This window comes from Geospiza fortis, unplaced genomic scaffold (genome assembly GCF_000277835.1).
Source record: "Geospiza fortis unplaced genomic scaffold, GeoFor_1.0 scaffold138, whole genome shotgun sequence".
Lineage (NCBI taxonomy): Eukaryota > Metazoa > Chordata > Aves > Passeriformes > Thraupidae > Geospiza > Geospiza fortis.
Window position 1 is genome coordinate 5,906,433 of NW_005054307.1, and position 16,634 is coordinate 5,923,066.

Here is a 16,634-nt window from a genome sequence, read left to right on the forward strand (position 1 = left end):
GCATTTTTAAAAAGAGTGCTCTCAAGAGTATGGGAACATGATTTTTGTTGCAAACACTGAATTCAACTAATTAGGTCAAACTATTATGCTTAAAGATTATGTCCTACCCATTTGCTTAATACTTTCATTAATCTCTGGAGTAAGAACAAGAAAGAACAGTTATTCTTTAAATACAATTCCAGAAAACACTGTGTGGGCTTGTGCAGTGTGATCATGAACAAGTCCTCCAGTGTTGAAAGAATTCAGGGCAAATACCAAGAAAAATACATGCACTCACTCGGCCTCAGCCAACAAAACGCAGCTGTGTACTCTTAAAGACAATCCGTGACACAAAAGTGGTGTGCTCAGACAGCACTACTGCGTGGGCTGCCGAAAGAGCACACTCTGAGGCAGGAGCATTTCATGTTTTCTTCTCAGGCTCTCATCTACACTTACACTCAAGGATCCCAAAGTACCTTCATCTGGGCTCTAAAACAGCATTTTAAGGCCATTACGGAAGATAGGTCTGCAAATAACTTCAAATCAGTCTGGACAAACCCCAGTATGGCAACAGCCTGAGTTTATGGAAACTGTATTCAAGCACAGATTTAAAGGTGGTTTATTCCAAGGTGAGTTTCTTGCCCATCACTGCGTCTGTGTTTTGCACAGCCTTGGAAAACTCACTGGCACATGGAGAATGGTAGCATCTTCCCACCACTTTGAGACTGTATTCTATGTATGATGCAAAGTATTAGAAAATGAAGTAAAATGTTCTGCTAATTTGTGTAAGAGCATGAAACTCAAAATATGGAGTGAGAAAATCATAATTTAAGTAATGTAAAAAACTTTCAGGAGCCATCAATGAATAACAGTAGGCACCCAATGGCTGCGAGGGCTCTCAGCAGAAAAGGGAAAGACTGGCTGCTCATTGATTGATCACTTTCCCCACATGACTCTCACTAGAGGGTAGTAAGAATGTATTTATACAAGATGAAATATCTGGTTTGAATGAAGGCAAGAGGATAAGTGGAGAAGGTGAAAAGAGGAGTTCTGGTATTTTAATACTCCTATCTGGGCCCAGGTTCTGCTGTTTATATCTCCTATGAGGTTCTGGCTACTTTCAACCCTTCCATCTTCCTGTGCTTAAAAAAAAGTTCTTTACTGCCATCACTCAGCCCATTACTGTAAGCTCAGGTATATCCTGATATTGTTTCATATCTTTATTTGCACGAGAATTCAGGAAAGTCTAAAAAGAAGCAACATCAAAAGCACACAGCCTAAAATACAGAAGAAATGTCCCTTCATATTTTGGTATGTGAAATTATATAAATTCAATGACCACAGTGAACACCACTGTTAGTACAGGTGGATGCTACACTCCCTAACCATAAACTTGGCATAGTTTTGGTAAAACTTTGGTAAATTACCATCTTGAAGTATGGCTGCTTCCCCCATATGGGCATCTTTCTAAACACATGGCCAAACACATGACATGGCTGTACACTGATAAGTTACTGTGGAATGGCATAGGATGAGTTTCACATGTCTCTCTTCACTGAAATTTAACACTTGTTTGGTTTTCCCAATCACCTTTGACTGGAATCTTAAAAAACCAAAGCAAAACAAAGCAAACTAAGCCAAAAAAAAAACCAACCCCAAACCCCAGCACCCTGCTAGTGATGAATGAACTTGCACTTTGTCTATGTGGTCAAACTAAGTGCTGAGGCAGAGTAACTTCTGTATTGAAAAGTTAATTTATAAACTGCCCTCATCAATACAACAGTCACCTGAAAACTGATGCCAAAATATCTCCAAAAGCCAGTTCTACTTCTTTCAAGGAGAAATTTTTGAGTAATTTCAAAGTACTAAACATACAAAAAGCTAAAACCACTCCAGTTTTCGAGAGAAAAAACCCAAGCACTGAGATAACTAGAAATCTGGTTCAGTGATGTATTTCAGGAGTATTTTCTGATGTATAACTTACTTCTTTGAATTTGTGAGCAAGTTTGCTGGTGTCCACATCACTGGGGGAGAACATGTCATCATTTTCAGGGAGATCGAACACTTCAATGGCCATGTCACCTCCTGGAAGGACAGGTCCCATGTCTTCATCTTCTTCATCTGTAGCATATTCCCCTGTCTTAATTTTATAGCATTTAAGAAATTCCAGTTATCCTCTTATTATGCAGAGACTATTCAAAGAGTAACTAAGATACTGTGCAATCACAGCATTCTGCATACAAAAAAGGTTATCTTTGTCTTTAGCTATAACCCCAGTACTGATGAATTCTACCAGACAAAATATAACTCCACAGCAGTATTTCAGTACTTTAAGACAGAAGAGAACAGTGTCTTAAGCACTAATAACTCAGCTCTCAAGCATTACTGGCTCTGTATTTTGATGGTTTCATCCTTTTCCAAGTGAGACCTCTTTTCCATTGAAAGAACTCTCCAAATTTATTTCAGATTTAACAATGAATCTTTTCCAAACAGAAAAAAAAGCAGAATACAACCAACAGGATCTTGATTAGCCGTTAGTAAAGTCATCTGGATGAAGTAATTCTCCAGTGATATTCCATGCTGAATTTGAAAATTCATTGGTTTGTTCTTTATAAACAAATTAACGATAGAAAAGTCACACCCACGCAGAAAGACAACAGTAGGAAAAAGAAACCAAGTGTCAGAGACAAGTTCAGAGTCTGAAGCCAGAGTTTACTCAATTTTCACCCGAATAAGGAGCTGCTTTGAACTAGTTTGGAACAATAACTGTGTGTGTGTCTTGTGTAGGTAAACCATGAGGTGCAAACAATTTGCTGACAAAACAGAATTTTGAAAAATCGTAACCTGCAGTCAGCATCTCAAAAACAAACAAAATAAAACAAAACAACAATACTGAAAAGAAAAGGTTGACGTATTGAACCCCAAGCTGCCTACTCAGTCTTTTGCACGCATGTCTGTGCTCATCTCTCCCCAGTCCTAAGGTGAATGGTACCACCTTGCTCCTGCAGGGCTCCCTCTGGAAGTACAGAGTGCACGGATCACAAACAGCCTGCTGGCTTGCAGATGACTATGCAACACATTATAAAGCAAACACTTCCCTCAGGACCACATCTGGATTTATAAGGCTTGGGACTAAATAAATACATGGAAAAGGAAGGGCGGGGGGACCAGTGAAGTCTTTTTCATGTTTCTACAGTAACACCACCAAAATTTTGACAAAACTATTTAAAGTTTTTCTTCATGAGCTTCCCGTTCCTGAGATGAAGAAACATAATACTATTATCAGAAGTATATTCCCCATAGTGCTAAAATTATCTAGTAGTACAATTTTCTGACAGAAGGACTTTCCAAAACAAGTGGTAAGAACTCAGATGTTTGAACAACAATTTGAACCTCAGCTTCCAACCTTAATTCAGTTTCTCAGCTGTTGTTTAGGCTTATGTGAATCTCTCTAAGCTAAAAAGTAGTGCATGCACGATGTTGACTCTAGGTGGACAGGACACACAGACAGCACATAGAATCATAGAATGGTTTGGGTTAAAAGGAACCTTTAAAGATCATGAAAAACCTACATTCCTCTTTTTTTAAACCACTGAAGTTTTAAAAAACAAAGCCAAAACACACAGAAAGCATAAAATAAGCATAAAATAGTTTAGCAAAATTTTATGTTGAAAGAACTACTAAAAAGCAAGTAAGTCACCAACATGCACAACCATACTTTAAAATAGTCACTGTAAAGCAAGGCACTTTTTTGGTGAGTTACTGCTGCCACTATAAATAGTAACATATTTCAATGAAATAAACAGTAACCATTTATTTTATATTCTTCATGCCTACTAAGCATATATGCCCAAGAATCTCAATAGTCTCCTATTAAAAAAAGCTAACAGCTGGTTTTACTTCTTCTTTCCTTATTTAAGAGAAATAAAGACTACATAGTCCATCTCACTGGAGTTTTCAGGCATGTAAACACTATAGCTAAACAAAACAACACCTGAAATTGTCATTCTGTATGTCTAGATCTTATGCACACACACAAAAACCCTTCTGTTACACTACATCTGTAGTAACTTCTTTATTATTTAGTTTCTATTTTCTTGTCCCTGGCTATGTGCAGTAGCTGTCTAAACTGAAAATTTGGCTGCTGACTCTCCTGACTCTTTCATGTAATGAATGTAATGCCACCTTCACACACCCTCAGGGCAACCACAAGCAGAAAGACTAACTCTTAAAATCACACTGAGATTTCAGAGAAATTAATTTTTGTGGGAACAAAATACTAACAGTCCATGTACTTTCCATTTTGCAGTCATTATCCCTGAAACAAATAAGGTAATTCACAACGGTAATTTCTGCATTAAAAGAAATCCTGGTGGGTCCATCAGCAGTGGCAAGGAAATCTCTGAAGCATGCAAAGAGGCAGAAACAGGATCATTAACCAGTAAACTCATGCCCTGCTTATGTAAAACAAAACAGACCTGGCTCAGCTACATGTGCATTATAAAGAAATACATTAATACAAAATCCCATTTACATTTACCGATTTTGGCAAAGGAATAAAACAGATGAATTTAGTTAAAGCTGATTTCTCCAAAGACTTAAGCTAAGAAGAAGTACTGGATACAAAAAAGAAAAATGAACATACATGAAGGAGTAAATTATTGAAAAATTCAAGAGCAGACAATATTCTACCGGCCTCAGGAGCCAGAGTGTTTGAAGAGGAACATTAGGCAGCTACAAATGAACACAAAGGAAAATCTTGCTTCAAATTGTACATAATGAGTGTCAATGAGCACAGTCATTTTTGCTTCATTTAATGAAAAAAGTAGCTGTCAAAGCAAAGCACAGCTCAAGTAAACAAGACACCAGGATGACAAGAACACATTACAGAACACAGAAATAAATGGAACTTTAGCTTTTGTCTTCAAAATAAAGGGATTTCATCTTACAGTCACATGAAAAACAAATTACAGGTTCAAAAGAATCAATGTGTACGCTGAGGAAATATACATCATAAACTACATGAAACATACTTTCCCTGAAAGAATTCTCTCTGCTGACTTTTGTTGCACATGAAACTATCCGACAGTAGTTGTTCACACACTGTGCCACTTAGCTAGAATGTGAAATTCACTATTTTATAAGGAGCAGCAAGGCTCCTTATAAAAAAGTTGTCTTACTTCAAATAACAAAGCTCTATGAGGCAAGAGTTGTCATTGTAACTCCCCAAAGTTCCCTGCAATACATTTTGTTTCCTTATCCAGCAATAGCAATAATATTTTTAACTCCACAGCCAATGAAAACTTACAATCTCTTAAAGTAAAATCTTAGACCCTTCATTCTGTGTTGGTGAGCAGAATTCATCCATGTAAAACCCTGTTTCTCACTTCAGTAGCACTGAGGGCTTAAGCTCGTCCCATCCAAAGCAATAGCTTCTGATATTAGCCATTCCATTTTGCCATATGCAATCACAGCTAATAGCATGAAATTATCAACATGAGCTGCAATTTTCCAGTTCTAAAGGGAAAATGTGTTACCTGCATTGTTTAACTGCCTTAACAGTAAATTTCTGAAATGTGCCTAACACTCCCAACCATAAAGAAGGAGCTGCAGCACCAGCCAGGATAATGCAGACAGACCTTCCCCAAATCACCATAACAAAGGCTGCATCCAGCTACACCTTTTGTTCCTGCTGAAACTCTCCCACAATCAGGGAACACCATTTGAAGAACTATAAAAATAACTCAAGCCCATCTCTTCATCTGATTTTTTCTTTGATGGCTTTATATTTAATTTTTTCAAAAGAGTGAAGAAAAACATAATGGCATAGTATTAATCATTGCTTTTACAGGAATGCATCATATTAATGATGTTGGAAAAAATGTACTCTCTGAAAGATTTGGTTAAAAAAATGTACTCTTTGGGTGTTAAGACATTCAAGTGCACTGCCACTTTTTTTTTTGCATGTGTCAAGATTTTCTTCAATGGTTTTAAATGTTGCTTTGCTCTCAAGCATGTCCTAATGAATGAGAATTTAAAATGAACAAAATATTAGTTTGACTGTTAGTGATATTATAAAACATCACTTGCATTAAACTACTTGTCTGTGGCCACAGAGTGAACAGAATCCTGCAATATATTATTAATTTCACATTTTGCATCAACCCATGCAGCCTTCTGGGGAACAGGTCATCTGCTTTATCTGACTTTTGTCGTTTGCTGTAGAACATGAAGAAGATAATACCAAGTCCAAATCACAATTCCAAGAAATGTCAGTATTTGACTCATATGCACAGAACACTATGTTAATACAGAGAATTCAAAAGGTTTCAGTCAAGGACACAGATTCAGGTCATACTTAGCATACTAAGTAGGAAATACAAAGACAGTGCCTACTTCAAAGTCTTTGAGTTTTATTTTCTGACAGGATGCTACAAATTAAAAGGATGTGGGATTTTGGGAAGCTAGACAAACTGGTGATGGGCAAACTCTGCAGCAGGCTATCTAGAGGCAACATGCTCTCCCAGCTTCACTGGGATTAGCACAGACTCACTAGGAAATGCCAGTGCTGCCTATTGTATGTAACACTTGAGAAATAGCTGATACTCCTGGCTCAAGTGCTTGGCTTGTGGGAGCTTAACAACAAATTGTGAGCTGATGCACACTTATCCTGCTGGTCTTTGCATGGACTCCACTATGAACATCCATTTTATTTTCATGTTCATCGGTTCTGCACAAGGGCCTTATGTTTCCATGCAAAAACTTAAATGAAGGAGCATCCGAAAGCATCCTGCAACCCTGTGGGACCTGCAGCCCATGGTAACAGGAGATTCTGAAATTCAGGGATGCAGGGCATTTATATAGTAAATGACAAGTTTTCAGTATTACTTACACAGTAAATTATATGTATCTTAGAAACACTATGTATTAGTGAAAATCTTGCCCAACAAACAGCTGTCAGGCAACATTCCCGCAAGGCAATGGAATGAGAAGGTAGTAGGGCAAACACTGCATCTCTAAATTTAGTATCCAACTCAAGTCCACTGCCCAGTAGCTGGCAGAAAGCAAAACTGTCTCAGAATACTGCTTTTTAAAATAACTTGGATGCTTCTAGAATACCCACAGGCTCCTTGGGCTATGAAGACTTTCAGAAGCTCCAAAACAGAGGAAATCCAGCCAGCTGGTGACACAGCAAGATAAAACATCAGAACTTGCACACGCCTGGCACACATTCTCTTCCTGTGGTTTAACCACCTCTAACAAACACAAGTCATGTGCCATGACTGCAGGACTCAAACAGATCACTGACTTCCTGCTCTGGAAAACTTAAAATGTCATTGCTGTCCTTGTAGCAGCTTCAGCCTCAGAATTTGGCAGTCTCAAGATAATTTTCTTGTTTATTTATGCAGCTCTGTACCTGGAGATCCATGGTACCATATTTTAAACGGTGTAGGAAAATGAACAGGATGGCTTGACAGCTCTGAGACTGAGCAACCTGTGTAATTCTGTGCTGCCCCAATGCCAAACTCCTTACACTGGCAATCCAAATACTCCTGAACTCCAAGCAGTCAGAGTCACTATTCCCTCTGATAAAAAAGACTCAAAAGGGTACTAATGGTTTTTTTACACTTGTAGATATTCATTCAGCCAGTGCAAACTGAGATTGTCTTGCCCAAAAGGTGCTCTGCTTACCAGAGCCAGAGAATGCAGGGCTGGCGGTGGTGTCTGGCAGCAACATAAACCCAGCCAGACTTGTCCACACAGAGCAAGGTATGCTCAAAGAAGTAATGCTTGTATTTGACAGTAAATGGAGCAGAAGTGCTTGTGGTGACCAAAAATATCTTTGAACTGTGGCTAATGTGCATTAGATGACAGTTTACATCGTGCCAGTTGTCTGGGAATGGTGCAAGCTATGTGAGTAGACCTGGATAGCATAGTCAGGTGGCTAAAGAAGAGTAATATTCAGATTACTGCAGGTATTCAATAAAATCTATTTCTGGTAAGTCTCATAATGAAGAAAGGGAACATGCTACACTGCATACCTTAGTAACTAAACCCCAGCATTTATTCTGAAAATGTTTACCACCCACGTCCCAAATATATACATGGCATCAAGTAGGAAATGGGTATGACCTTCAATGCTCCCAATGTAGTTTTTAAGCACTGCATTTGTCCTCAGGCCTAATTCCTTCTCCTTCCAAAAGAGACAACTGATGAGATCATCTGGATCTCCCCTGGCAGATGTCTTTTCCTTTCTTCCTCCTTTCCTCATATGCAACACAAAACTCTCCTCTGCACTCCAAAGACCATTGCCAAAAATCATGTCATAGTCACAGAGATGGTCACCATCCTCAGTGTAGTGCTAGAATCAGAAAAGATACCTTTAACTCTCTTAATTATGGAAAAATCTGGGAAAAACTTGCCCAATTGTAATTTCTCTCTATGATCCAAAGCACTATCAACAGAAAACACTTTGTTTATTTAGTATCTTTTGTGTAAAATTTATGCAGTGAACAGGACTTAAGAGTTTGTAACCACCAAATTGCAAGGACAAGACACATTACAAAAAGTATCTGATACCTACTCATACCTACTCACCCTGTCCTCTTTCAGTACTGTACTGGGAAACGCTTGCATGGCCATCAGTGTGACAGTGTCACCATCAGCACCCTCACAGCAATAATCCCTACTAAAGGCTGAAGTACTACTAGGATCAGTATTGATTAATAGGGGTTTAACAAAATTTTCTTTATTGCCAGATCTTGCGTAACACCACTGGTGTGGTGCGTGAAGGGAAGAAACACAAACATTTGAGATTTTTTGCAGGTGGATGTGTCCCACAGACAAAAGGTGCAATGCATCAATCACTCACACAGGTCAGCCACACGCCCCTCTACATGCAAGTATACAATGAGAAAGATTTGATCATCAGGCATTTAGGACACCCTTCTCTTGCCTGCATGAAACCAATCAAACTATGCTCGCCATAAAATGGTACTGAAAGTCTTGGAACCCTGACATCTATAGCACACTGCGATGAGTTGTGGAAGTCTCTTTTCCCAAAGCCTAGTTGTTCTATTTTGTTTTTGAAGAGATTGTAAGAGAGTTCCTTCAAGAAACCTCTCTTGAATTTAATTCTAGACTAAAGAGAAGTTAGGAGACTTGCATGTTTCTGTAGTTTGAGGAGGGAGCAGAGAGGATATGGATTTTTCTATCCTTCATGGTCTCCCACAGGCACACATATGTATGCACATATGTACAGCTCTTAATTTATATGAGTTACATATTTTCCTGTGACAGAATTAATTCTAAGTCACATTGAAATATTTTTCTTCTTAATATGGAATTTACAGTATGTGAAAGCATTACGGGGGCTAGGCAGAATTTACTTAGTCTGTTGGGACACTTCTGATTGTTCTGACATACTGCTATTTGAATGGCATGTTTCAAAATCTGAGTATATCCTGATTTTATGTCAAGAGTATTTTTTTTTCTAAAAACAAAAACTAACCTAAATTAAATGCATATCATGAATTCCCTATCTCCCCTTATCTACTGTTCCCTTACACAAAAAAACCCCAAAAAACACCTCGCCCAGGATGAAAACACACTAATACAGGGAGTCTAGCATTACAAATAATATTACTCAAGATGATGTGAAATGATGGCAGTATGCTTGAGCTACAAGGAAGCAGTTTGTTACAAAACCCAGCAGCTTATTTAGGGAGCAACACAGACAGCAGTAGTCTGAAAAAGCTCTCAAAGTATTCTTTCCAAGTATCTTGGTATTTAGGCATACTACGAATTTTATGAGAATGGAAAGAAATTATGGAAATTTTACTGCACAGAGTTGTTACTTTCAAAACCTTTGTATTGGCACTAATTGTAAGCATGAATATGCACTTCAGACAAGGTAGGCTAATTCTCTATCCTGAGGAATATCTGTTCACACAGAAACAAAATCACAGTGAGTGGAAGGAGGGGTCTTACCTACAATTTCAGAAAACACTCTGACTTAAAAAGAATATCAATTCTTCTAGGAAAAAAGCCCAACATCCTCAATCCCTCTAAAAGTTCGAGGGCAACTTTTACCAGGTTTCACAAAACTTAAACATTTTCACAAAACTTTAATGTTTCAGTGCACAATCAAACAAGCTTTACTCCCTTATTTCAGAAAGGTGTAGGCTTTCGAGGAAGAGGAATGCTTCCAGAAGCATCAACCAACTTGATATTTGCTCTTCTGGAACAAAACAAATACTTTAAATCCATGATGAAAAGTTTTTCTATAAATTTGTTCTTCATTTAGGATGCATCATCAAAATCCATAAAAATCATCAGCAAAGGTAATGGAAAGGTACAAAAGTTGACCTCTGATTGGTAAGTAAAAAGAAGGAATTAGGAATAGAAAAGAGAACATGAAAAAACACCAAACAGTGAAAGACTGGACAGTCTGATACCTCATCATCATCTGCATCATACTGTGCGTAATGCTGCTCCAGCAGCTCTCTCTGGCGGCGTTCTTGCTCTAGAGTTTGGCTGATCAGCTGCGCAACCTCACTCACTTGTCCGGGTTTTTCTCGTCCAATTACAAACCTACACAAAACAACAGTGAAAAAATATTACTTCTTCTGTTTACTAAAGTTCTAGGGTTTTAGCAATTTCTAGTACAGAGGGTAGCCTTTTTCTCCAAAGATGCATAGTTTTGATGTTTTCAAATGTGTTCTGTGGATGAGATTTGTCACAAGGGCACTGTGTGCAGGAGTAGGAGCGATTAGACCATGACAGGTCTGGTCACATGACAGGAGGGGCAAAACAGAAGGGACCATGACAAGCCACCACTCCAAGTTTCATTAAAGTATAATCACTTCCATTCCCTTCAGAGCCATGTATTTTCCAGAAGGCTACAGAAGACAAGGCTGTCATGGGTGCTCAGTAAGAGCACAGGCACACTTATGGCAGCTTATAGTGAAAGGAACATGCATGAGAGTAACTCCTCCCCACTCTGACTTAGAAGTTCTCTTCCATTTCTGAGCTTTATATTTGTCTTCCTCCAGTCTTAGAAAACAGAATCTATTTCCACATTTTAAAATCTGACAGACATTATTTCCTTAATTTTAAGCTGCATTTAAATCTGTCTTTTATTTAATGAACTTCTGTTGCTAAGGAACGTTTTCTCCACTGTGAGCTACTGACGAACACTGGGTGAACACTTCCTTGGCTTAACAAAACACAAGGGAAGTGCCTCTTTCATGGTTGAGACTTACAAGAATGCTTCTCAGTCTTGCTTTCAGCAACTAGAACTCAGAATTTGTTAGGATTGTAACCCCTTTTTTTTTTCAGCACAGTAGCACAACCATATTTAGATATGTTTTTATCTCCAGAACTAATCATAAACACCCATTACACAGTACCAACACACTGTGAATTACTGAACAAAAGCACAATTTAAAGATGTCAAGCTGAAGAATTATTTTCTTAGAAGGCTAAAAAGATAATTAGGTAATTACAGATGAAAGAAGTATTATGTAGAGCTGAAAAGCACAATTAGGTGACACTGAGATACTGGATATAGTAAATTATTTGTTCCCACAACTTTTGGCTCAAATGATGAATTTAACTTATTATTTGAATGTGGGCAGAAATGTGCATTCTACCCCATGTATGAAAACTCTTTTCGTTTGTACTGCCTATCACTGTTAAAATACCTTGGGATTTGTCATCCATGTGTAAGTCAACTTCCCAACAGCCTACTTCCTGTGACAAATAATTTTTCAGATTCTATGAAGTCAGGCACTACAGAAAGGACTGCAATTTGGAGATTATTTCAACAACACCAAAATATCCAAGCTACTAATTACTCCAAAAATGATAAGAAAGGTGAAAATTAGTAACTCCATTTGAAATAATGTAACTCCATTTGAAATAAGGTGCTCTGAAAATAATTTGCAAGAAAGTGTCTTAGCTTAGAAACACCAACAGCAAATACAGCAGAAACTAGAAGAGAATCAAGGCAATAACATCAGCATTTTAATCCTGATCTAAACAGATCACAGTCTGGCACTCACATCCCACTATTACAAAATACGACATTAGTTCTCAGTAATGATAAAGACCTTGGGCTGAAAGAAAAAGAATATTTCTTCATGGCCCCTACACTTCATCTGTTCTGCATACTGACTCACACACAGATCCTGTTTCCTCTAAATTTTGATTTTAGAGCCAAGTATTACAAAGACTAAACCAGTCATGTTTTCAGACTCAATTGGGAGTAACAATGAACTTTTGAAATTACTAAAGGAAGTAAAAAAAGGATTTAACCCGTATCTGCTACTTGTTTGTTTCCTCTAATGTAAAAACAAATTAAAATTGTATATGGAAAAAAAATTCTATTTAAAAAAACATTTTAAGCAAAATTATGCATGAGTATATTACTTACACATAGTAGAGAGAGCACCACATTTGTAAACATTTGAGGGAGATGCTCAATGTGTAAAGTTATGAAACCACACAAAGTGATGCAAATATTGGATTCCCTCTGGCCCTTTGCCTGGTAATTCACCTTCCTTGGAAAATACAAGACTCAAAATACTTCATACAATCACCTTTTACACTGAAAACTTAGAATAGACAACATATAATGCATCCAAAGTCTTGTAACTCCTGATAATTTAGAAATGGTTTTTGACACATTAGACTGTAATGCAGTAATATTTTCATACAGACAAACAAAATTAGGTAGGATGTAAAATATGAAGCCTTATTAATTTAGTTTTTTTTTCACATGCCAAAGACACAGTTCACAGTGATGTGATTTTCAAGGCTTGAATCACATTTAAAAATGAAGTTACTCCACGATACCCGAAGCTGTTCAATGACATATGAAAAAAGTCTCCAAGCAATGACAAAGTTTAAAGCAAATGTTTTCCAAAATAGAAATATACTAGTAATGTTCTAACTAAAATTTATTGCTTTATAGTGAGGCATATCCAAAATGTCTGAAAAAAAGTTTTTAGAAGCATTCAATCTACAGGTGATGTCAGTTCTAGACAAAGAACAGTAAATTGTAAAATGGGATACTATGTTTCCAGCAATTACAACTTTTACAAATGAAACCAAACTTTCTGTCATTTTACATTAAATAATCTTAACAATACCATGCATATAACTATACTTAACTGGTAATTGAGATAAACCATAAATTCTAAAGTTACATTTTAAAGAGAGCTGAATAAAAGTAACTTAGAAAACCATAAAGCAGGGGCAGTTATTAAAACTCTAAGCATTAATTAGATATTTATTCACAGAATAGCTTTAAATACAAGAAATATCATAATCTGAAGTGCTTAAATATGAGAAAGAAACATAAGGCTGTGATTCACTGACCAAAAAATCCATTACTGAACCATAATACACACACTTCAACAAAGTAGCTAATTATATATTTCAAATGACTTTGGCTCAACAAAATCAATCACATGCATTTCAGACTTCATTAGCTAATCTCAAGGGCCAGAAGTATTATAAGAAAGAACTATACATTCTGTCAGCAATAATACATTTGAGAAGCTGGTCATGATTTTGGATATGAGACAAATGAGCATTTCACAGCCTTTAAACCACATCATAATAATATTCCCCTAGATTATTAAAGCCAGCAAATTCAAAATAAACCCCAGCAAATTTATAATACAGCAATCACTGTACTAAATTTTAGGTCATTACTGATTTTTTCTGAAGTCTGCAAAAAAGAAGGAAGGAGAAGGAGAGAGGCAGGGCATGAACTGCCCTTGACACTCAAGAGTTACATGCAATTTAGTTGAATTACCAGCCGTGAAATATTCTTTGTGGTTGTGGTTAAAATGAACAGGGATGGAGCTAAAAATATAATTAATATTTGACTCTATAATGGATTTTAGAGTATCTAAAAGAATTATGTGTCTTGAGAAATTGAAAATTAATTACAGTAGTGATGGTTAAGAAAAGCATTCCACTGAAATTGGAAGCAACTCCTACATCTCCTGCAATCCATGATTTAAATATTTTACAGCACACTTGATACACAGCCTTCTGTATATGTCCAGCTTGTATTAAAAGAGGATCTGCAGACCTATGCTTCTTGAAATAACTTATTGATTTTTTATCAACTGTGGAAACCAGAAACATTATTATAAAAATTAATTAAAATATTTCCACTTTGAAAATAACTGGTACTAAAAAAAAAAGTGAAGGCACCAAATCTGTGATGTGAAACTAAAGTTCTGCAGCACACACTTTTAGTGAAATGAGTTAACGATTTCTCCTGAAAATACTTCAGGAATTATGTGCTCAGTTAAAAATACATTAGCATGGTTTCCTTAAATCCAACAAAAATCAAGAATACAGCAAACAAATTCTAAGAAACAATGGTGGGTTTGCTGTAACAGTATTCAAAATCTTCTCTTCTAACCTTTCCTAAAATACAGTTTGGTACAGTAAATGTACAAATGTAAAAAATGTACAGTGAAATTCATTCAGGGAGTTTTACAGTCAGATGCCTCATCCCTGGAACTGTTCAAGGCCAGTGTGGATGAGGCTTGAAGTAACCTACTCTACTGGAAGGTGTCCCTGACAAGAGAAGAGGGGGTTGGAATTAAATGAACTTTAAGGTTCCTTCTAACTCAAACCATTCTATGATTTTTGAAATGGTTTTCCTCTGAGCTTTAAAGTCTGAAGCTGCATCAGCTACCATTTATCTCATTTATTTCAAGATGTCTTCAATTACCTACTCTGGCTGCTTCCATTAGGTTAACAGCCACATAATTAATCTGAAGTGCAAAAGGGGCGTGAATCCTGTTAAGAAAGCAGTTTCATTTAGTCACAGCAGCACAAGCTGGAATTTGTGTGGTTACAATGAACAAGACCAACCTCTCCCAAACAGCACTCTCAAATGCAGAAGTCACTGACTGCACATAAGAAATTCACAACCTATGAGCTTCCGTTACACCCCTTGATATGAAATTATGTGAAACTCATAAACATTCCGAATAATTTCAGTTGGAAGGAAACCAGTCCAACTTAAGCCCCTGACTTGAAAAGAAGGCCAACTTTGTCATGGCCTTGATCAGAATTACCCTTGCTGCAACTTCTCTCCATTGCCTGTTATTTTGTCCCTTTGTACCAAGAGTACGAAGAATCTGGGTTTATCCATTCTGCCTCATGGAAGGTAGCTGAGACAGCAGTAAGATGCCTGACATTCCATTCTTTTCTTTCTACTGAAGATGCTCTTTCCACCTCTTCCCAGGATGCTGCCTGCTCATCTGCTCTCTAGCTCACAGTGTTGCAAGGGATGCTGCTCCAGGTGCCTGACTCACACCAGCCCTTGCCTCACAAGGTTTCTGTCAGCCCATTCCTGCAGGCTGTTAAGATCCTGTGATTGCAGCCCTTTGTCACCCTATCTACCTCATGTGCAAACTTATCCACCCAGCCCACCCCTGCATCAGAATCCACCCAGCCCACTCCCGCAACAGAGATAGGCATGTGCACAGCAATCTTTAAAGCTACCAGGCTGGAACCAAGAGGACTGGTAGAGAGAAACAGAAAAGGCCTGATAAGTGATCCAAAACTCCAATGCAAACAAGTGAAGAACTCTGCCTGGAGCTCAGCACCCTTAGTAACACAATGAAGTGATGACCATCAGTGAATGAAAGTGGCAATGACTGCAGTTATTCAAGGTCACATAAGAAACATCTAAGAGGGCAATCTGTGTAATATCTAGCGCACGATGCTGGCTCTATGAAGCCAGTACAGATAAGCAGACTTTGGGAAGAGCCTACAAGGACCCTGGAGATCAAGTTGCCAGTAAGATGAACAGTTATGCAGAAGCTCTGCAGCCTCTATCCTTGTCCCCAGACCCAGGATGAAGTATCCTGAATTTAAAAACAGACAGAAGGACCTCAACTTACCACTTTTGGTTAGAAGGGACAATGCCATGAGCAGGGACACCTTTTACTAAATCAGGTTACTCAGGGCCCCATTCAGTCCGGCCTTGAACAGTTCCAGGGATGAGGCATCCACAAATTTTCTGAGAAATCTGTTCCAGTGCCTCATTACCCCATGAGTAAAGAACTTTCTAATCTCTAACACAAATCTCTCTTCTTTTAGTTTAAAACCATTCCCCCTTGTCCTATCATTATCTGTGTAAAAAGTCACTCTACCTCTTTTATACAAGTCCCTTTTCATTGTTGGAAGGTACTATAAAGTCTCCTCTGAGCCTTTGCTTCTCCTGGCGGAAAAATTCCAGCACTCCCAAACTGTCTCCAGGAGAGGTGCTCCAGCCCTCTCATCAACTCTGTGGTCACCTCTGGACTCACAGCAACAAGTTCACTTTCTTGTGCTGGGGACCCCAGAGATGGATGCAGCACTGCAGGTGGCGTCTCACAAGGCAGAGAACAGAGGCAGAATCACCTCCCTGACCCTGATGGCCATTCCTCTTTTGGTGCTGGCCCAGGATGTGGTTTACCTTCTGGACAAACTGTGGAATCAGTGGTACTCATGGATGAGCAGCAAAATCACAGATTAAGTATCAGAAAAGCCTCAGCAGACTCTCCAGAGCATCTTGGATAGAAGCCCCTGATAAACTATGCTACTATCAACACTAAATGGATATTGAGTCAGAC

General features: G+C 38.0%; 1 protein-coding gene across 4 annotated transcripts in view; it reads right to left on the reverse strand.

Annotated features, from left to right (window-relative positions):
• Window positions 1-16,634, reverse strand: part of PPP1R9A (protein phosphatase 1 regulatory subunit 9A) — a 129,000-nt gene that overhangs the window by 32,703 nt on the left and 79,663 nt on the right. For all 4 annotated transcript variants that reach the window (XM_005418571.2, XM_005418570.3, XM_014312126.2 and 1 more), the window contains exons 5-6: window positions 10,437-10,572; window positions 1,964-2,119 (exon numbers count right to left, since the gene is read on the reverse strand). In XM_005418571.2, coding sequence (XP_005418628.1) covers window positions 1,964-2,119; window positions 10,437-10,572 — 292 coding nt within the window. The remainder of the gene's footprint in view (window positions 1-1,963; window positions 2,120-10,436; window positions 10,573-16,634) is intronic.